General features: G+C 36.4%; 1 protein-coding gene across 1 annotated transcript in view; it reads left to right on the top strand.

The window, feature by feature from the left end:
- Positions 1-21,430, top strand: part of LOC129227578 (cationic amino acid transporter 4-like) — a 53,171-nt gene extending 31,741 nt beyond the window's left edge. The window contains exons 4-7 of the mRNA XM_054862163.1: positions 1,157-1,391; positions 9,633-9,984; positions 17,836-17,944; positions 20,824-21,430. Of these exons, the coding sequence (XP_054718138.1) occupies positions 1,157-1,391; positions 9,633-9,984; positions 17,836-17,944; positions 20,824-21,056 (929 nt within the window). The 3' untranslated portion in view covers positions 21,057-21,430. The remainder of the gene's footprint in view (positions 1-1,156; positions 1,392-9,632; positions 9,985-17,835; positions 17,945-20,823) is intronic.
- The last annotated feature ends 2,237 nt before the right edge of the window (positions 21,431-23,667 follow it).

Genomic DNA, 23,667 nt, shown 5'->3' with positions numbered 1-23,667 from the left:
AATTAGGCAAATTTTAAAAAGTTTTCGTTCAAAAGATCGGACTGCTAATCCGTCGGAGTTGGCTTCGCTCACTGATCGGCTGGATTACAGTAACGTGGTGGCTTGGCGACTTTGGCTATAAACAATAGAGTTGTGTGATTATTTGTTTACATTTTAAAGCTACTGTTAATGTAATTTATTGTATTTTTTGTTTATTTGGTGAAATATTTCAAATTGCAAAGAATTGCTTTTCGTTTTTAAAGAGTTTTTAGTCATTTTAGTTGAAGAATGTGTTTATTTTACATCAGGAGGAGGGGGGGGGAATATGAGTGATTTTCGCTTATTCAGAGAATAGTTTTTACGTCTATCATTTTTTTTAACGATATCCTTTGGATTGATTTATTCTTTTTCATTTGGGGGATGTTCCAGCGGGATTTCCCGTTTGTTCTAGATGGGTAATTAGTTTTTTACACTTAATGTATGAGAACGCTTTTTATCCTTTGAGTATGGCTGAAGGAACAAACCATCAAGTACGGGAGAAAAAATAGTTAATAAAACAACTGCTCAGCGGGCATTAGATAAATCAAGTTGTAATAAATATACGCATTCTGACACCAAAGCAGATTAAAACATTCTCTTTTTAATTATTTTTTTCAACAAAATGGATCAAACACTTGGTAGTTTATTGAAATTTTTGAACTTTTCAATTTACAAAGTTTGAACAGAACAACGTCTGTTGGGTCCTCTTGTAATAGTATAGAATTAAAAAATCCATGTCATTATAGGAGCGCTTAAAGCAACAAGAACTTTAAAATCTGCAAATTTGAAAAGCACGCAAAAATGTGCCACGCCCCCTAAATTTAAAAATTTAATTTTTCAAAAACGGTAAGGCAGACAAAGCTCATATTTTAAACAAACATTACATTCATGCATGGCCCCACTGAATGCGCTGGCGCTTTCAATTCAGCGCTTAAGTATTCAGTGGGGCCATGATTCATGATAAGGAACAACATATGTGAAAATAAGAAAAATTAAAACTGTTAACAATCACAACCTGCCTGATTCTTACAGACAATGGCTCTTAATGTACGATAAATAGCTCAGATTTGAAGTATTTTTCATTAATGATATTTTCTAGTTATTTAATAAAATAATTATTTGTCGACATTCTCTTTAGGCAGCCTGTTCGCACTAACTCGTGTGATCTACGTCATGGCTGACGACGGTCTGCTGTTTGCTTTCTGTTCCAACGTCAACATCAAAACCAAGATCCCCCTCGGAGCTATGTACATATTTTCCGCCCTTTCAGCCCTGATGACTTTGACTTTGGATATAAACACTTTGGTGGAAGTCATGTCCATAGGCACTCTCTTCGCTTACCTTGTAGTCAGCGCGTCTGTCATCGTCCTCAGGTAAAACTCTTGATTAATATTCAGTGCCCGAGGTGGCACACTTCGTTTAATGAACATATTAAAATTGTTGTCAACGTTGTAGCAACCGTTTTAAAACGTCGTTGAAACGTTACGTGTGTCACCTGTGGTAGGCACCTATATATACGAGCCGACGCATCAGCTTAAGATCAGCCTTTTTGGATCGGAGCGCGTGTTTCAGTGGTTGTCTTTTCTGGCGAGTTATCGCGTTGGTGATTGTTCACTGTGAGCAATTATTAGCGGCACGTGAGTCGTTTGTAGAATAAAATATCATTTTCTGCAAATTTGGCGAAATCTGAAACTTTGCTGTGGTAACCCAAGCAGTGCAACAATGAAAAATCCGATCCAATATGACTGAATTTAAGCTGATGCGTCGTCCTATCTATATATAGCGGCTCTATAACCTGTGGTAAGGCCCCAAAACAGATGAGTCGGCGTACCAAATTAAGATTAGTCATTTTGGATCGGAGCTCGTGTTTGAGTGACGATTGTCTTTTTTTTTTTTTGGCGAGTTATCGCGTTTGGTGATTTTTCACTGCAAGCAATTATTACCGGCACGTGAATTGTTTATTAAATAAAGTATTATTTTTGGCAAAACTCGAAACTTTGCTCTGGTAAGTGGTAACCCTATCACCGAAACAATGAAAAATTCGATCCAAACTGGCTAAAAACTTAAGCTGATACGACTGCCTATTTATATGGCGGCTCTAACCTGTGGTTCTTCCAATATTTTAATGCTTAAGATTTTCTTTTTTTAGTTTCTTACATTAATTTGAGTGAGAAAAGCATTGAAAATGCTGAAACCGAAACACTATGCAATATCACTATAAAAGCAAAAAGGATTATTGAACGGATCGAGTACAAGGTTTTGCTGAAGAAAAGGAGTGGAATGGTAAATTTATCAGTAGGACGAAATAAGGACGATTAAGGGGCTCAATAAACTCGAGTTTGATTTTTAGATCAAATTCCATCCCACCAGTAGAGTAGGCAGGGTGCTCCGATGGGAGGTCACTGTGTCTTCCAAAAAAATTCATTATTCGGCAAATTTTGTCTGATGATTCTGCAAAATTATCATCATTCGAAGAAATTTAGAGTTCTATTCGGATAAATATGGAGTCCCATTCGGCAAAATTATCATCATTCGTTGAAAGTTGGAGATCCGTTTGGCAAAATTATCATCATTCGAAGAAATTTGGCGTTCCATTCGGCAAAACTATCATCATTCGACGAAATTTGGAGATCCGTTCGGCAAAATTAGCATCATTCGGAAAATTGAGGATTTCCACCCCCCCCCCCTCTCCCAAAGTTTCGGCCGTTCCTGAGCGTAGTGAGAAATTTCCATCTGAGTAGGGCAAAGGAAATTTCTAGCTGCTCTATTGGTAGATACAGTTGATCGAATTCGATTCGATTGAATTCAATCAGAGTTGCATGAGCCCCTAAGTCAGGGTCAGAACCTGATTACCGCAGGGGCATGCGGGGCAAAGGTACCTCCTCTTAGATTTCAGAGGGCCCGAAATCCCCTTAATTTATCATGCTAATTAAAAAGAAATAATGATTTCACTCAAAATCTAGAGTACAATGATATCATTGATAATATAGCAAATGCTAAGGGAAGGAAAAAATCTCTTATTTGTTGATAAAAATTCTCCTTAAAAATTTTATGTCTTTGCAAATCTCAAAAGTTTAGTCTGTATTTACTATTAAAAGTTATATCATAGATAATTTTAATATTCACGGTAAATGTAACGGGCAAAGTTTAACAACATCTTATATAATTATCGTATACAGTAAAACCTGTGAAGTAGACCACCCTTGTAAGTTGACCACCTGTCTAAGTTGACCGCTTTTTTCAGACACAGAATTAGCCCTTATCATATAAATCAACCTCTGTCAGTTGACCACAAAAGTAGTGCATCGCAAGTGGTCAACTTACACAGGTTTCACTGTACTATATTTCTTCTACTTTTTAAATGTTTTGATATGAGGAACCACCAAATTTAGCATGGTTGTGTTGCTACGCAAGTATCGAAATATTTTATAGCTTTAAAATAAGCGAGAAGAAGGGGAGGGGGAACAAAATGAATTTCACGCCCAGTGTCTTCGAAAACCTTGGTCGGGCTCTAGGGGGGTCTTGAAATAGAGATGTGCACCATGTCCAATAGCAAAATGATCGGCTCTGGTCAGGGTGTGAAGAAAGACATCTCAGACCCATAACAGGGACAAGACATACAGCTGATATTAGTGATGGGCAGAAATTGGTACACAGGAGCGCCATTTTCTTTGCTTTATTACCTCTTGCATTCAAAAGTTCCTTAAAGCAGGACTCTTTATTGAAGCATAGTGATATTTGCATGGATTTAGAGACGTAAAACACTGACATGTAGATTGCTCTCAAGTAGATTTTTTCCACCAAATACTTCTGTTTTAAATTGGTGAAAAGCTTACTAGAATTTCATCTGATTTTACCTTTACTTCATGTATAGATATGCTATTTATTAAATTCATCTGAGATTTTGTCCAACGAAAAGTTACTAATAACGCACATCTCGCCACTAATGGAATAATGAAGAGCTGAAATGCTTTTTGTTTGACCACGGCTCACTTAATTCTTTTAGGGCTTGACAATCGCTGAAACTCATGGCAACAAAGAGGGCGCTACTAAGAACTCTTGTTTCCATTTCTTGCCATTGATTGGTGGATGCAGGGGTTCCGTGTGGCGCTCTTGCGGTTAAAATGGGCGACGTCCAATCAAAAATAAGCAAACTGAAACTTTGACATTGATTGGGGGATGCATGAGGTTTAACACAGAAAAGTAATAAATTGCCAAGGCCCGGTAAGCGCCAGTGCCATCTGGTGGGACGTGGTCTGACATAGATTCGATATAGCGTCGTACAACAGTGAATTGTGCAAATGGGGTTCCTCTAATTGAACCATTATAGTAATTGTTAGTGATGGGCATAATCGAGACTTCGGGAATCGACTACATCTGATAATCGAGTGATTGATAATCGAGATCTTTTAAAACCGAGTACTAGAGCGATTGATAATCGAGTGATGGATAATCGAGTACTCGAGCGATTGATAATCGAGATCTTTTGAAATCGAGAACTCGAGCGATTGCAATCGAGATCTTTTGAAATCGAGAATTGGAGATTGACAATCAAGATCTTTCCAAGCGAGAACTCGCGCGATTGACTTCTCGATTACTTTGAATCGAGTTCTCGAAATGTTTCAAATCGAGATCTCGAGATGTTTGAATTGAACTCGTGCAGTCCATCACTCGAGAATTTGGAAAGTGATAACAGAGAACTCGAACAGTTCATCGCTCGAGAACTCGAAAAGTGATAATCGAGAACTCGAGATGTGATAATTGAGAACTTGAGATGTGATAATCGAGAACTCTAGATACAATAATCGAGAACTCGTGGTAATCGAGTTCTCGATTAAGCTTGAATAATCGAGTGATTTGATTATGAGAACTCAATTATTCCCATCACTAGCAATTGTACTCTGAATGCTAATCCTTACCAGGAAACCATACTGCCGTGTGCAGGTAAACGGCAGTATCTGCAGAAATCAGTTTTCGAGACATTTGAAGAAATGTGTGGTGGATTCAATACTAACAATAGGGAAAACTAGTCGACCCGTGCGGAACTCCGCACTGTGCTTCGAATCGTTTCATAAGGCATTTTGCTCTTTTAAAATTTCAAAGAAAGAACATTATGAAGAAGAACCGAAAAAAAGTAAGCGCAGAAAAGAAGACATGTAATTTAAAGACATCAGTAACAAAACCTCGTTAAATACAACGTTGTGATAATTTGATCATCGCTCACCTTTTGGTCGTACATATTTTCAATGCAAACATAAATATCATTAAAAGTGGCTGAGTAGTGACTCGTGAAAAAGCAATAATTGTGCATGTGAAAAAAACAGGTTGTGGCAAATACAGTGCTGCCCATGTGATCATCTGACAGGAAAAAAAGAAACATTAAAGAGATATTTATTGGCACGGATTCAAATTGGAGCCATTCTGATTAACAGCCCGACACCCCAACAAACCTAGCAATTGCGCCTTCCTTTTCGAAAGCTATTCATTGAAGGAATGCGTAGTAAAAAACAGCAAAAAAGTTTTTTGCCAGAAAAAATAATAATACTAAGATCATGCTTCTATATTTTGTCATTAACCAGCATGATACGATTTAAAATTATTCGTAATGCATGGAATTTGATTAAAGAATGACGAATATCTCACGTATCGATTGAAATAAACATTCTAGAGAAGTAATAAATTAGATTGAAAATAAGTGTTTTTATCTTTGAATATTGAACTATTTCACAAAGAAGGTTGCTTTAACCGTTACGGCTTAAATGCCCGCACATGTTTCTTTTTTAATCGAACACTTAAAATTCAAAATCGAAACCAGTTGGATTGAGTCCGTTTTTTTAAGTGTAATTTTTCGAACGTAGACAAAATGTTTCTTTTTTTTCAGCAGAAAGCAGAGGAGTAGAAAATGATTTCTTGCTAATGAAGTTGATAATAATTTTAATGTTTTATATCGTATTCGCGCGAATAAAAAAAAATAAAGGTTTACTGGGTGAAACTCGTAGTTTTAATTTGGCGTAGTATTTTTTCATTTGTACAAAAGGTCGAACACTGCTATTAGAAACATCTACATTTCAGCATACAATGAAAATGTTCTTCTGCAGAAAAAGGATTTCCTTGAAGTAAATCTAATATTTTTTTTTATGTTTACATTATGCTGAGTGGTCGGGTTAAAACTTAAAAAAAAAAAAAAGGAAGATCACCCTTCGATTAACAGTCAACTTATCCGAATGATAACTGTAGCCTGCATAAAGGAGTCGAAACACCAAGTAGCATTCTCACTGCATTTATTTTATTACGTGTGTATGTTATGAGTGCATATAATGCGTAATATTAATGTAAATTTGATATTTACATTAATATTACGGATTTTGTCTGATAACCCAAGCTTGCTCGAAGTTCAGATAGTTTATAGCCGAACGCTCTACCGTAAAAAACTTATCAATTTAACCGAACAACAAAGTTCAGTGCTTTTAAGCTTTATTAAAATACAAACACACACACACACACACACACACACACACACACACACACGCACGCACAGGCTATTATTATTATTATTATTATTATTATTATTTTTTGCCAAAAGCGACGTAAAAAATTGGAAAATTGTATTAGAACTTTGCTTTTAAAAAAAATATGCATAAGAACTTCAAGCTGCATCAAGATTTTGAAACAGCAAGACGCGTTTCCGAAAACTTAATTTTTCGACCGTAAGTCTATTTTTCGTCATTAGTCAGCCTGACAAGTTTTAAGAGGGGAATAATATATGAGAGGGGAATAATATATAAGGTTAGATATTAAAGAGAAATGTTTTAATTTTTGCAAAATTTTTACAATTTGATTCTGCAGGCTTCTTGAAGAGTTATAACATAGATGGCAGCACGTGTTCATTTAACAGCACGGTTAAATACAAAATAATTTGAAGTAAGCTCTTTTTTAAGCGTAGCTTTTCGAATGCAGTAGAAATGTGTTAGGCTATTTGTTTTTTACAAAAAGAAGAAAAAAAATTAGTTTACCCTTCAAATTGAGGTTTTTTTTTTTATTTGTACAAAGAGTCCAAAACTCATTAGAAGAATCTTTACTTCAATATACGATTTATTATTTTTTATGAACAAAAAACAATTCCATTGTTGTCTGAAATCTTAAACTTGTTACTTATATTTTCGCTTACATTATGCTTTAATTTTCTTACCAGAGCCAAAGCTTAAAACGAAAAAAAAAAAAAAAAAACGTACAATTCCAGAAGTAATTTAGCACAAAGTCACTTCAAGTTTTCATATCAGCAAGGAGCGTTTCCTTCTCATTTATTCTATTTCTTCATAGTTGTTATTCACTTAAGTAAGTGTTCATGTAATGCGCGATATTTCTCTAATTTTTTTGTTGCAGATTGTCCGGACGTGGGCCCGAACACGCATTCTCCTGGTTATGAAGAGAACGCTCTGCCGATCAAGCTATTCAGCTCTGTAGGTCATAGCGCAAATTAAAGTTATAAGTTTAACCGAAAACCTCATTCTGGTTCTTTAAAACAGGTTTTTCGGTTGAAAAAAACAATTTTTTGACCGTGGGTCTATTTTTCGTCAGTAGCCAGCACCATAAGCTTTAAAATAAGGCGTAAATCAAAGAAATCGATCAAGAATTGAGGAAAATCTGGCGTAGAAACCAAAAACAGGCTACAGAAATAATATATAAGGATGATGGAATCAGACTTTTATTCAATTCGAATAAGCGAGCTTATACAGTAAAGATTACGTACAATAGATGACAAAAATGCAAAAAAAAAATGAAAAATGAAAAAATTGCAGTTACTGTCCTTTACCTGCACACGGCAGCATACGATAGTGTAATAATGAAAAAAATCTAAGTAAGTAGCAATCAAAAGGGCATAGTAACATATATTTCTGACCTCATAAATTATTTTCCCTAGTGCCCCCGTTACCTAAATATGAGGTCTTAAAGTCTGCCAAAACTTTTAAAAAAATTTCGGCAGACTTTAAGACCTCACTTTTAAAATCGCCAAATTTGCCGAGTTTCGGTGAGAAATGGAAGACAACTGTCACACGCTTTGCAATTGGATGTCCTGCCACATGCAGACGGTGAAATCGCAAGATACGCTCAAATTCTCTCCAAGTCTTGAAATTTGGAGCTATTCTCAAAATTTCGGTACATTTTACAGCCTTATGTCTCGAAAACGGAGGCACGAGGCAAATAATTTTTAGATCAAAAATGTCTCAATATGCTCTATCGATTGTAACCTATTTCTTATAATTTTTTTTTTCCATTGTGACACTATTCGTGTAGTTCACCGGTCAGTAACTCTATTACAGTCGAACTCGCTCACAGCGAGCCCTGATTTAACGAGAACTCGGATTTAGTGAGGAAATCAAACAGATTTGGTCGGTACAATGTTAAGTATGTGAGAACATAGGGCACTTTTAACTAGCAAACCCCGCTTAAAACGAGTGGAATTTTTGCATTTTATAAAATTTCTGCAGATTTCCACGACAGAAAGGATTATCCAATTTTTGGGAAAATTCCATAATCATTTTCAATTTAGCCGAAAGTTATAAATTCTGAGAATAATCCAACAGCCCTCGGTATATCCAATGGTTTCTAAAGTGCAGAAAAACTTCTAGCTATTTTGATGCCACGTACGCAAATGACGATGTTTTTCGGGCTACACGTTCCTCGAAAACAACAAAAAAGAGACAATAAGACTGTTCAAAACGAATAACCCAACTTCTTTGGTACTGTACAGAAATACGAAAATACCTATGCATTTTTTCACGAACCCGTTTTTTACGAGCACTCGTTTGTAACGAGCAAATATCGTGGTCCCTTCGGGCTCGTTCGACCGTAATTCTAATGAATATGTAATAGCTTCACAACTTTTACGTAGAGAAATTCATTTCAGGAGCATCTTCTTTATTACTAATAATAAAGCTGGGTGTCCCTCTGTTTGTCCGAATGTCTGTCAGGATCTCTGTGACGCGCATAGCGCCTAGACCGTTCGGCCGATTTTCATGAAATTTGGCACAAAGTTAGTTTGTAGCGTGGGTGTGTGCACCTTGAAGTGATTTTTTGAAAATTCGATGTGGTTCTTTTTCTATTCGAATTTTAAGAACAAAATTTTCATAAGATGGAATAGTAAATTACGAAAATATCATAACATGGAACCGTAACATGGGCACAAGCAAATTGGCGAGGTACGAAATTATCATAACGTAGAACCGTAACATGGGTACAAGCCAATTGGCGAGAAAATTCATCATACATTATTTGTAAATATACAGGCGAACCAAAAGATCTTTCAATTTTTCTATTACGGGCAAAGCCGTGCGGGTACCACTAGTCAGTTAATAAATTTAGACATGTTATCGTTTACACAACACATAAGAGAATATTTCTACTCTACAGTTTGGAAGGCATTTTAATTATGTTAATTAGATGCATAATTAAATGGAAGGCATTTAATTATGATAATTAAATGCTTTCTTATATGCTTAATTTATCTTAATAAAATGGGTTACTTTCATTTCTAATCATACAAACATGACTTGCTTAACATTACCATTCAATGAAACTCATTATGCCAAATCCACTGTCTAAACTCCCTACAGGTACAGACCACCTTCTTCTGTCAATGCCCTAGGCAGCCAGGAACTGTCTTCCATCGGCGAGGGCAGCATAGACAAGTCCCCAGTCGAAGATGCGGCCGGCCAACTATACGGAGCATTCCATATGCTGAAGCCCTACCTGAACGCCCCTCCCGGTCGGCTGGTCACACTGTGTGTCCTCCTGTTCGGAGTCTTCACCTTCCTGGTGTGTGGATTCGTCAAGGGCTGCTACTCCAGCCTGGAAGAAGGTTCTTGGTGGGCCATCGTGATACTGCTGATATTTCTGACGTGTGACGTCATGAGCTTACTTCTGATTGTGATACATCAGCAATCCACGGCGCCCCTGCGCTATAAGGTTTGTATCATCTATATATATAAAAATGAATGTTTGTCTGTATGTCATCCATGAACTCAAAAACTACCCGGCAGATTTGGCTGAAACTTTCACAGTTTGCTACTTTTGGTACTGGGAATGTTTATCGAAAAAAATCCGATCGATAGTTCCTTTTTTATTCCAATTGAAGTCACAATCCATTAGATAAATACGAATAAAATTATCGGCCGCAGAAATTAATTCGCGTGAAAGATCTCATTGATAAGAAGTTAGCTGCTGCCATTTTTCTTGAGTTTGAACAAATAAATTTTTTCTTTATTGTTTTATGGCTTTTCATGCAACGGGGGGATTTAAAACTTTTTCTATTTGATATTTTTAGCGATTGATTGATCTTGCAAACTGCGTGAGTACAAAATTTGAGTATAGTCACGGCTTCACTTGATACCTGGACCGATTATTATGAAAATTGCTATATATATGTATTTTTCCACGGTGAAGGTGCATAATATGCTCATTTAAGCCACTCGCCACCAGGTGGCACTGCAGAGTAGCAACTTCTGCCCCGTTCAACCGATTGTCATGAAAATCAGTATAAGGATGTATTTTTTCGCTGGCGTAGCAGCGCGCGTCGGGTACAGCTAGTAGACTAATAAATAATAAGAGTAGACCGAGCTATGGCAACCCTTTTGCTGCTCATAAACCAAACCATGTGACTGGTGGGTATCGTAGCAACAGCGGGCGTTGATCGTAGCAGACGATCAACGCCCGCGAGAAATAAAATAAATAGAATAGATGGAACACGGCAGAATGAGTTTTTATGGAGTCCGATTTGTAAATTTGCTATTCTAAGTTGTAAATATTTTGTTACATAGTGAGTTTTTCATTTAGATAGTATTGTGCATTTTCTTTAGTCAATTTCAATAACTCTCTAAGCAATTAAAGATGCAAGCGCCCTAACACAATCGGCAAACGTTAAGATTTTTATCTACAATTTCAATTTAAGATACCGATTAGTACATTTTTGCGTTAACGCAAAACGTTTACGCCATTCAGTTCACGCCAACGCTGACGTATCAGTTCCAAATGAAATAAAAGTTACTGAAAACTGTGATCAAAAACTAATTACTCATGTCAAAATAATGCATAACTAAAAGAAAAACAGTTCAATCTCTGCACCTGGAAAGAAATCTTTATATGTATATTAATAGGCAAAAGGCAAGCCGTTTCCTTTCGGTACCGATTCCTCCTCTGTTTGTGAACCGATTTCCTTCATTCTTTTTTTGTTCGGTAGCTATTGCCGAGTTTTAGTGTCATCAACAAAAATTTTTGAAATCGAACGCTAATTAACGGAGATATTAATTAAAAACGCATTTTCGTCCTAAATGGCTCTTTTTACGCGAACGGATAGTCCAATTTTTTCGAATTAAATATGGTTGGAAAGGCTTTTAAAAAATACGCCTAACGACAAAATTGTCAAGGCGCCCAAGGTCCAATAACCTAAATCCACTAGAAAAAATGTTAGAAGCGTTTTTTAGTTAGCGAAACTCAAAAATTTAAATTTTATCTCTTTTCCATTGTTGAAACTCATTGTTGGAAGCGTGAAGCATTAAGTTTTAATTCGTTGTTTAAACTGGTTTTTCTACACGAAAAATACATTTTAAAGCTTCGAGTTTGGTATGGTTGGAAAGATCGTAAAAAGTACTTCTGAAAACGTCTATCCCCCGTTTACGGCTCAAAAATTGGAATTCGCTACGATGACTAGAAAAAGAGCTAGAAGCAATTATAAGTTAGCGAAAATTCATTTTTATTTCATTTTTCACGCAACTTAGTTAGCGTGAAGAAATTGCTGGATAATATTATCTGTTGCCATTTTTCGCTTGAGCGTAAAGAAATTAAATTATTGCATTTGTTTTTATTATTGAGGCTTTTTGAGTAACTACGAGCAGTTAAAATACTTTCATTTTGATTATGTTTTAGCGATTTTAATATTAAAGTAAATCATTTTCCGGAACGAGGGAGGACTTTCAGTTTCAAAAAAATCACCTTCATAAAAAAAAAATTATTTTGAATTTTGTCATCTTGAATTCAAATTATGTTTTTCGCAATCACGAGTGTGTGTATGTAGGCGTGTGTGTTTGTGTGTAAGGGGGTATGTGTGTGTAGGCATGTGTGTTTGTGTCTGTGTGTAGGCATGAGTGTGTGGGTAGTTGTGTGTATGAGTGTTTGCGTGTGTGGAGGCGGGGTATGTGTATGTGTGTGTAGGCATATGTGTTTGTGTCTGTGTGCAGGCATGAATGTGTGGGTAGTTATGTGTATGTGTTTGTGTGTGTGTGCAGTTGTGTATGTATCCGTGTGTGTGTAGGATATTGACGCAACCTGGAGACGGCTTTTGCTATAGGAGCAGTATCGTGAGGAGCCGGTCGACGGTGATGGTGCGGAGGGTGGCGGTGGGAAAATAAAATGATAGGAATTCAAAACAGTCAAGTGATAACAATAAGCAATTGTGATTGCTCAAAAAAAAAAATATATATATTAATTTGAATTTTCGTCATCTTGAATTCAAATTATGTATTTCGCAATCACGAGCGTGTGTGTGTATGAATGCGTGTCTGTGTTTGTGTAGGCGCATGTGTGTGGGTGCGTGTGTGTGTGTATGTATGCATGTGTGTGCGTGTTGTGTATGCAGTGCTGTGTGTGTAGGCGTTCGTGTGTGTGTGTGTATGTAGGCATATGTGTTTGTGTCTGTGTGCAGGCATGAGTGTGTGTATGTGTGTGTGTAGGAGTGTGTGGAGTTTGGTCAGATTTTGACGTTGCTCTTGGAAAACCCGCAATCTGCAACTGTAAAGGTTGCTCAGGAAGATGAAAAAACATTGTCACATTGAAGTTTTATAATTTGAAACTTGTCAAATTTTAATTTTAGCCTATTTAATGCTAACTTTAACACTTATTTTTACACTACTACCACACAATATTCATACATTTCAGTTTCAAATAGAGAGTTCAAAGGGGCAGTTTTCTTCATAAAAGACTAGATTTTTGGTCACGGAATTTTCTGCACGTAGCCGATTTTTGGGGCTGAACCGAAATATAAATTTGTTTATATATATATATATATATATATATATATATATATATATATATATATATGCATGCACACACACACACACACACACACATATATATATATATATATATATATATATATATATATATATATATATATATATATATATATATATATATATATATATATATATATATATATATATATATATATATATATATATATATATATAGGAATCAACAAAAAACTCGAAAGCGGGATTTATGACACAGCGCTTTTTAAGGCGCAGCGATTTCCTCTGGAGAGAATCTCTGTAAAACTCTCTTTCCTGCCTAAATTCTCATAGGGCAGGAAAACGCATTTCAGTGTTATTTCGCTCTTCAAAAATGTCTTTTAATCATTTTAAACGGGGGATAATTATGAACAAAAAATGGGGTCGTTTCCGAAATTTTAAAAGCTTTTTTTTCTGCAAGAGCATTCTTAAAAACATATGATCTGACCAATTTTTAAAATAATTTGACTAAGTTTAATATTAAAAAAAAAAAAAACTTAATCGGTGCGCTTTCATTGTTTACGCTCCTGCCGATGACATCACAAATGATAAAATGCCATTCACTGATGCCATTAGCACAGACCGCAGTATTTAATTCGCATCTTTACTCACATGTACTAGCAATGATATGGTTGATAGCAAGCGTAGAGCGCGATATTTAATTCGCTTCTTGATTATCAAAACGTCGAATCGCGGTAGACAGATGCGGCAAACATTTTGTGACGTCATAAAGACCACGCCTTATTTTCAAAATCAGACATTTTAAAAAATGAAATAAAAACTAAGCGTTGGGAAAATAAAAGTTGATTCCTGCTCCATGTTATTATTATTTTTTGTTTATTCTACTAATTTCAGTGACTAAAAGTAGTACTTTTGACTGAAGGAAACAACCCCATTATCTGTGTTTAAGTCTATTCACAACAATGTATTAATGAATCCTGTTTATTAGAAGCTCTATCTTAATTAAGGCACCTTTTCGCTGTATTTAAGCGTACAAACGAAGAAGAAACCAATTATGTATTACATACAGCTAAATAGTTATCACAGGATCAATGGCAGAACTGACTTAAAAGTCTAAGAAATATGTTTCAAACTGCGGATTAACATCTTATTTAGTTTTTTGAGACTCAGAAAATACGCTGCTTGAATCGTCAGAAGTAGCCGAGTATAGTCTTTCAAGTACACCCGTGATTCTTAACCAGGGGATTTGGCTTTTCAAGGGACAGAAAATTTGTTAGAGGCCACAGGGGGTGATGAGTATTTAAAAGACAAAAAAAAAAAATGAATGGGTCTATAGAATAAGAACATGTGTTACGAATTTTTCTTTATTGTTTTTTTTTTCTTTCTTTTTGTAGAAATAGGACAAAAAATAATAAATTTTTTACCAAATCGAAACTTAAGTGTTGCTGTAACTATCCGAAATGATAGTGAAGAACGGCATATGTTACACTTGATCTTCATTAATATTCTTCAGTTGTGCGCTTCTTTGTTTAGTCCTTTCTGTAAGATTTTTAATTTGTAACATATTCCCTTCTTCTAGGGACCCACCCATTCAATTTGGAAAAAAAAAAAAAACCAACAAATATCGAAATTAAAAACTAATTTGAAACCCAATGGGGTTGTTTCCTTCAGTCAAAAGTAGCACTTTTTGTCACTGAAATTGATAGAATAAGCAACAAAAACAACATGAACCCAGAAAATACTTTTATTTTCCCAACAGTTATTTTTTAATTAATTTTTTAATATGTCCGATTTTGAAAACAAGGCGTGGTCTTGATGACGGCACAAATGATGCAATTTGCCGCATCTTTCTACCGCGTTTTCACGTTATGATAATCAAGAAGCGAATTAAAATTGCGCTCTATGCTTGCTATCAACCATATCGTTGCCAATACACGTGAGTAAAGATGATAATTAAATATTTTGCTCCGTGAATGGCAACACAGAATGGCATTTCATCATTTGTGATGTCATCGGACAGAAGCATAAACATTGAAAGCGCACCGATTTAAGTATTTTTTAAAAAATATTAAACTTAAACAAATTATTTAAAAAATGGTCAGATCCTATGTTTTTAAGCATGCTCTTTCAAAAAAAAATATTTTTTAAATTTTGGAACGACCCCATTGTTAAGAGCTCAGACCAAGAGTCACTAGTTTAAAAAGAAGTAAAATAAGGTTCAAGAGCTTCCTAATCGCACCTCGGTTGGACTTTAAGGAAACATTTCATCATTTATTGTCTCAAATTTATGAATTTTCAAACTTTTAGTTTCTTTTTTTCAAAAAAAGTTTTAACTGCATGTGTTTTTAATTCCCTCAGATTTTATTCAAAAAAATAATTTCGAAACATCGTACTTCAAATTAAATTACGCAATTAAAAATGTGCTGTTAACTGCTCAAATTAAATGTTAAATGTTCAATAATATCGATGCTTAGCACCAATTAAAGGTTTTTTCAAAGAAGAAAAAGGGGGGGGGGCAATAGGCGTCAGTCAGTTTTAGAGGAGGGTGACAGGCTCGAAAAACTTGGGAACCACTGCATTAAGCCTTAACCCCATTTCAAAATAGTGTAGGTAGATCAGTAGATGTTTTTGAAGGGAAATACCAAACAGTTCATTACAGCATCCAAGTAGTGCATTTTCCCTCTTACTTCGGGCTCGTCAGTCTAGAATTGCGATAACAAAGCCGAAGACCTCCAGTATATTTTCACACTGGTAACTAAAAGACTTCAGCACACCAGCAAGAGGTCCGTAAGCATACTAGTGATGCTCCGGATATCCGTATCCGAGGACATCAGAGGTAAAATAAAGATCTGTATCCGTATCCGTTACTTTTCTGACGGATCTTAAACGGATCTTTTCTAGTCAAAAAATTATCAAATATTTGGTTAAAAGAATAAAATACCGTATAAATTAGGTTTTATTCCCTATTTAAATCATAAGGTATCATTTCAGAAGCCAATTTGTAGCCGCCGTCACAAAAAGGAACGGGTAAGAAATTTTTAAAGTGTATCTGTGTGTCTATTTGTGATATCGTAATTCCTAAACAGATGAACTGTTTTTGATAGTTCTTTTTTCGTTCAAAAGGTGACTTGACAGAAAGTATTCTTAGCTTGGCCTCGTTTTTGTGGAACTTTAATTACCGGAGATATTAATAAAAACCGACTTAGCGTTTTCAGAATTATGGTAGTAAAAACTTAAAAATTGAAAGAACGAAATTTTCTGCGTTTGATATTTATTTGGAACTTCCTAGTTGTATACAGTTGGAGTTATAATCTTATTTTGTAAATTTTAAATACAATTCAAAGACTTTATACGTTTGATTGGTAGCGACTTCATAGTCGGAACATAAGGAGAAAAAGCTCAATGATTTAAAATTTCTATCCGCTGTCAGTTCATATTTGTTAACAAAGTATTTTCTGACCCGTGAAATCCATCTTAATATGAGGTAGTCTAATATTAATTTTCGTTATTGATTTGGAGTTTCTGTTATTCTTTATTTTGGTTTTCCTCCGTACCCTTCAAAAAAAAAAAAGTAAGACAAAATTCTCCATTTACTGTTTGTAAAGGTGCTCCCGGCTCTGTTATTACACCGGGCGGAGAAAGTTGGGTGTATTGGTTCAGCGCTACACTTATGCTGAAATAAAATGCTAAAAATTATATCTAGCCTGTCTAGTAGCAGTTTTACACTCTTGCTCCTGTATCCTACATCTACCGAGCAAGCTAGAAATAATTTTTGACATTCTATCCAAGCATTAATGCAGCGCTGACCCGTTCCTTCCAACCCTCCCTCAATTTTAACGGAGATTTCTTTAGAGAGTAAATTATAGTCTTGATTATATTTTCGCCGTAGATGACATTTTTTGAAGAAACAGTGTTATTATTCTGACGGGAATACCTTCCGTAACAAATTTTACACTTGGATAGTTGAATTGTATTAAAAAAAAAACTAGTAGACCCGTGCGGAACTCCGCACTGTGCTTCGAATCGTTTCATAAGGCATTTCGCCCTTTAAAAATTTCAAAGAAAGAACATTATGAAGAAGAACCGAAAAAAGTAAACGGAAAAAAATATGCGCACAAGAGAAGACATGTAATTTGAAAACATCAGTAACGAAACCTCGTTAAATACAACGTTGTGATAATTTGATCATCGCTCACCTTTTGGTTGTACGTATTTTCAATGCAAACATAAATATCATTAAAAGTGTGGCTGAGTGACTCGTGAAAAAGCAGTAATTTTGCATGTGAAAAAGCAGGTTGTGGTAAATACAGTCGTGCCCATGTGAGCATCTGACGGAAAAAAAAGAAGAATTAAAGAGATATTCATTGGCACGGATTCGAACTGCCGCCATTCTGAGTAACAGCACGACACTCCAACAAACCTAGCAATTGCGCCTTCCTTTTCGAATGCATTCGTTGAAGGAATGCGCAATAAAAAACAGCAAAAAAGCTTTTTGCCGAAAAAAAATAAGATCATGCGTCTATGTTTTGTCATTAGCCTGCACGCTTAGCTTTAAAATAAGGTGTAAATCAAAGAAATCACCAAGAATTGAGGAAGATCTCGCGTAGAAACAAAAAACAGGCTACAGAAATAACATATAAGGATTAAATCAGCAAAGAAAAGCTTCGAATTTACGAATCAAATAAAATTTCTAGTTCGCAATTTAAAATGAGCTTATTGCATCAAGAGCATTTCACTACATTTTAGCTACTTCGTCCTTAAAAAACATGTCTAACGTTTTTATCGTGTGTTGCAGGTCCCACTGGTGCCATTTTTGCCCGCTCTCAGCATCGTCGTAAATGCTGTGCTCATTGTGAATCTGAAAGCTGCAACATGGTTAAGGTTACTCGTCTGGGTAGCCATCGGTAAGGACATTGATATTCAAGCAATACCATCTTTTTAATCTGTTAATTTTACACAGTGCATTTTTTTAATCAATTGTCTCGACCTTACCTCCGCTAACTCCCTACTTTTAGCATGAAGCCTTAGGACTGCCATACAGTACGTGCCATGGGTCGATTTCAGGTCTAATGGTTTCAACCTGGTTTCAAGCAGGGGTTGATAGACCCTATTATCTGACCATCGATTACATGGAAAGGTTAATATCCAGTTTATAGGCGGAAATGGACGTATCTATTAGTTTATAGGGATGTTAGTTGGTTTGTTTCAGATGTGCAATTTTGCCTCTCTATTATTTAGCCGTAGATTCGTAAAAATGAAAATTTGATCACAGCAACATTTTTTAAATCTAAAGTATATTCGATCTATATTCTCCCGGCAAAAAATAATTGATTTACTTATTCACAACACAGTTTTGAGCTTACCATTTTGCTTTTACGTTCCTGAACGAAATGAAAACATTTTATTTTATTTTTGTTGTTTCCATGGTAACTCGGACGGCCTTGTCCTGGTCTTCTGAACACTGTCCGACTCTTTTTGAACTGACTTCACAAATTCGAAACAACGCTTTGAATTACACCCACTTCACTAGCAACCTGAGCTTGGGACTGTTCTGCCTCAAGTCTACCCACAATTTCCCACCTCATACCTTCGTCTAAACGATGATTTCGATTTTTTCGATTCCGAGTCACAACTGACTACAACTGTATTTATGTCGAGGACTGCATACTAAGTGCCTTGCCTCCATTATTTTTTATACCGATAGATGGCAGCACCATCACCGGATCGAACAGTTAATGAGAATTTAGAACTAGACCAGGAGCTAATAGCTACCTGGTGCTAGCACCCCAAGAGGTATCGTTTCACTTGGAGGACATTGAGACCACGAGCATATTTAACGTCGCCCAGTCCCCTTTAATGACGACGGTGGGTCTTCGACCATCGAGTTTCGAACTCAGGACCCTCCGGCTCCGAATCCGACACTCTACCGATCGGGCTACCACGGCCCCTAAACGATGATGTTCACTCATTTCCCATTAAAATCAGCAAAAAAACAACAAGATTATTCAAGAAACACAGTACAAATCGCGACTGTGTTGTAGAGTGGAATGAGCTGTACAGCTGATTGCAGACTTTTATACCTCCTGCTGCCTTAGCAACGCCCACAATATACATAAACTCATCTCAACGGCACCAGCGCCATAGTGCCATTATATGGGAACCAACTCTCCAGGTTTTATGTGATATTTTCCGAGAAATGTGTGAAATGCCTTCCATCTCTTAATTTCGTCCACCAATGGATGTACACCAATTAACTTTACACCAATCCGAAACTTATTTCAATTACCACTTTTACAGCATGAAGTGAGGAAATAACGCTCAGAGTGGCTGGGTGGAATTAAACCTTAGAACAGAAATTAAAATGGAGGGAGCAAGTCCAATCATTGGCTTAGCTAAAGCTGACCTAAGGACGCCAAGTCACGTGACTCAACAGCGACAAATGGTTGGCACGCTTTACGTGAAACAAGCGAAAGACATCTGATTTCTTCCAATGCTTTGCTTTAAAACCTATCACTTGACTTGGGGTCTTGGATTCATGAATGAAAGTCTTCACTCCCTCCATTTTATTTCTTCTCGATGAATTGAACCTACACCCTCAATCTAACTGCGTATAGAGAGCTTGCAAGGCAAGAGCTTTTCACCGTCAGCTACGAGGCTGTTGTCGGTTCCGTTTTTAAAAGTTTACGAGCTATGCTGCGTAGATTCCAATCTTTGCACATGCACTTTGAATTGTACCACCTCAGTTTTTAATGTTGTTTTTTCCATCGAGAAGAAATAAAATGGAGGGAATGAAGACTTTCATTCATGAAACCAAGCCAACAAGTCAAGTGATAGATTTTAAAGCAAAGCATTGGAAGAAATCAGATTTCTTTCATTTGTTTCACGCAAATTTTGCCAACCATTGGTCGTTGTTGAGTCACGTGACTTGGTGTCTTTGAGTCAGCATTTGCCGAGCCAATGCTCCCTCCATTTTAATTCCTGCCCTAAGGTTTTGTCACTAGGTGGAACTTAACTTTGTGAATGTTTCCTTCAAGAATTAGTTTTCTTAAAATTGGCACGACTTACTCCAGAATTTGTGTAACGCTCCGCCCATTAATAATCAATGATAACCTTACAAAATTTTTTCACAGCGCAAGCCCTCTGGCAACGAAAGCAAAAGAGCTTAAAACTGAGGCATTCATCGTAGAGGTCAATAACAGTCACTTTCTGAGCTCGTAGTCCATATTCCATCCAGGAAGATGCCTGTCTGACGTTTCTCTTGTTGTTGTTGTCGTGTGCCAACCAGGCTGGCAATTTGGGGTGCGCTGTTCCACTTTTCCAATTGTACCGTACTTTGGTGTGAAGTTCATCTTCTACAGTACACACATGCCATAAGGACCCGTTTATAGGGTAGGCAACCATACACAGCATAACAACACATTCACACAAAGAAAGGACAGGAAAGAGAAAGTACATCCATGCCCGAGGCAGGATTCGAACCCAGACCTTCCTGTCAGTCAGACTTCTCTGAACACTAGACAAGGCAGGCGGCAACATTTCTCTTAATAGGCTTCTTTTCAGATCAAATGAATTTGGAGGAGAAATCGGCGCATACCTTATGGTAGATTTTCTCTTTGAATTCGTTTGATCTCGGAAGAAGACATAAATAGCATCTTGGATGGACTACACCCTACAAGCCCGGGAAGAAGTTATATATATGGTTAAGGTTTAAAGTTTATCCTGAGAAATTTATACTGAGTCACTTTATCAACAAATTCTTCAACTAATGTTTTTATGTCTTTAGGCCTTTCCATGTACTTTTTCTATGGCGTGGGTCACAGCAAGCTAGATGCGACCTCTCCGAAGTCTACCTTGTTGAAAGTTGGATCGCCAGGGCCAACCAGCTGGGGATCTGTAGAGAGAGAATCATCGTTTGATTCCATTACGGCCACCAAACCGACAGAGAAGACAAAATCACAAGTAGCAGCTTCCATGTCAAGAGAGTTTCTTGTCGACAATGCTGATATTTCTCCATGAAAAGAAACAATAATTTCACAGCAGTTTCACAAAAAATTAAGCAGTTATACAAGCTTAATGTAAAAGCCGCGAGATGGCAGAAAACAAAGATTTCTATTCCTGATTTTGCTGAGAGAAAATTGTGATTTGTAACTCTTCCGCAACAAAAAAAAAAGTCGTTTGTATCAAATTATATTATTACAGCTGCATAGAAAAGAATGTGTAACTCACAAGCTATTTTTCAAAATGACATATTAAAAAGAACATCGAACGCAGTCACTATTGATAATCCCCACCGATATTTGTGCATTCTGTATTTTGTATCCATGCATCAAAATTTTGTTCGCAAACAAAGGATTCAGTTCTTCCGTAAACTATCCTTGTATCTCTATAGAACCTCTCACAATTAAAACGCTTTCTACTTTTATCTTTGAAAGCAAGATATTCTAGCAGGACCAACGAGAGGACATCTCAACCTAGTCGGGAATTAGAGGCCCGGCCAGGGCCGACGAGAGGTCATGGCAACTCGGTCGGAAGCTAAGGGGAGAATTTTTGGCAAATTGATACTGTGTGAATGATACAATAGCTGAAAGAAAAGGAAAAATCTCATCTTAATTCTTGAATTTTTCGTACCGCAAACTGAGCAGCTGTCTGCCATAATTGTCATCCATGAATCTTTGCAAGAAGCCTGGACAGAATAACTTGGCCCACAAAGGGAAAAAAAATCTTTCAATATTGGTAATTACATTTATTCTGAATTGAATTCACATTACTCACTAAGATTTAAAATTATTGATGAAAAAAAATGGTATAAAATGGCTCTAATAACAGGATGTCTGAACTTGGACGAGTTCTTTTATGTTTGGAGAAAAAGAGGATTTTTTTTTTTTTTTTTTTGGCACAATGTCTGTAACTATGGCAATACGTTATTAACAAAAGCAATTGTTTAATCCATCTTTCATCGGAATTCCAGTTATTAGAGTTTGACTGTATGCTACTCGCAGATAACTTTGAAAATCAATAAATGTATGTGAGCTGGCTTATAACTTGTCAACTGCTTTCTCTAGTACATTTAGCATTTAATGAAAAATGGGAACTCAAAGTCGAAGTCGAAGTGATAAAAATACTAGAATTTTCGACAGGAAACACCTGAATTTCAAGAAACTGGACTTCCTTCGAAATCATTGTTTTTCATGCACAAATATATTTCCATGTTGCTAAACTGTGTGTGTAAAACTATATCAATTTTAATGCCCATTCTGTTGATCATTTGTGTGATAAAACAAACTGATTAAAATCACCTGTAATAGATCCATTTATTTCTAACATCGTTGTCAAATGCCAAGCTCTACAATTTCGAAAAAGCATTTTTACATAAAACACACCGCCAGCTCGGTTATTTCACCAGAGGACTGCAGTTTCATGCTTTTAGCACTCATCAGCCCGGAATAGGAAGTAACTGAGCTGGAGGCTCAGTTGAACTGCACCATGAGTTGAACCGCACCGTTGTTGCAGTCACTCGTCTGGTGTGCTAATTCTACATTAGCTACCAGTCTGTTTAGCTCTCTTAGCTCTTTCAAGGAGTTTTCTGCTTCCAGCTCAGTTACTTCCTATTCCGAGCTGATGAGTGCTAAAAAGCACGAAACTGCAGTCCTCGGATGGAATGACTGAGTTGGCAATGTATTTTATGTATTTCTGCCTTAGCCCTGGCTTAGGGTGGTAACTTGCTAAAAATGCTTTTTTTTTTTTTTTTTGCAGTATCATGTTAAACATTTTCAAACAAGATTACAACATTTTAAACAGAAAAGGATACATTTATAGTTGGGCCAAATCTAACCGGGCAGCATAGTGAAGGTTATGCAGATTTTAATCACAGCATTATGACACTGCCAGGTTAGGTTTGTATCTACTATAGATATATTTCTTTCAATTAAGAGTGTTGTAATCCCAATTAAACTGTTCATGTAGCTTCTCCGATATTAGAAAACTTGACGTTTTACTCTGACTGGTTTCTAAAATTTACGATTTAATTACAATGTACAATATTTATGGTTGATAAATTTGTTTTGGAAGTCGCACAACCAAAAATAAAGGCATATACTTAAGTTATGTGCATGTCTTATTAATTCCTTTCTTGCTATTACAAACAATGCACATGCAGAACTTTTCAAGTTTTTCGTTTTATCAAAATCATTCACATGAAGAACATTTTTAAGGGACAGTGGTGTAGCCAAAGGGATGGTTCAGAGGGTCTGGATCCTCCCCAAAAAGGGTATGAAATTCCAAAGTGAAAATACAAATATACCTTAAACTTTGCTTATTATGCTTATATGCGGTGCAGAGGTTGAAAATTAGCAATATACAAATACAAATGTGACGACCAGCAACAGGCTCTGGGCCCAGCTAGGCTGGTCCTAGTCAATTTACAATCCCCAGTGAAGATCAATGGCCCTCTTAAAACTATCTACTTCCTTGCTCATTACCACCGCTTCCGGTAAGCTGTTCCAAGGTACCACTACCCTGCTAAAATAATAATTTTTCCTAATATTTATGGTAGCCTGAGATTGAAATAGCTGAAAACAATGACCCCTTGTCCTGTTTCCAGTGCTAAACTTCAGCCCCGTAACATCTT

This window comes from Uloborus diversus, chromosome 8 (assembly GCF_026930045.1).
Source record: "Uloborus diversus isolate 005 chromosome 8, Udiv.v.3.1, whole genome shotgun sequence".
NCBI classification, from domain to species: Eukaryota; Metazoa; Arthropoda; class Arachnida; order Araneae; family Uloboridae; genus Uloborus; species Uloborus diversus.
The sequence above is the reverse complement of the archived record's forward strand: the minus strand, read 5'-3'. Positions and strand labels throughout refer to the sequence as shown.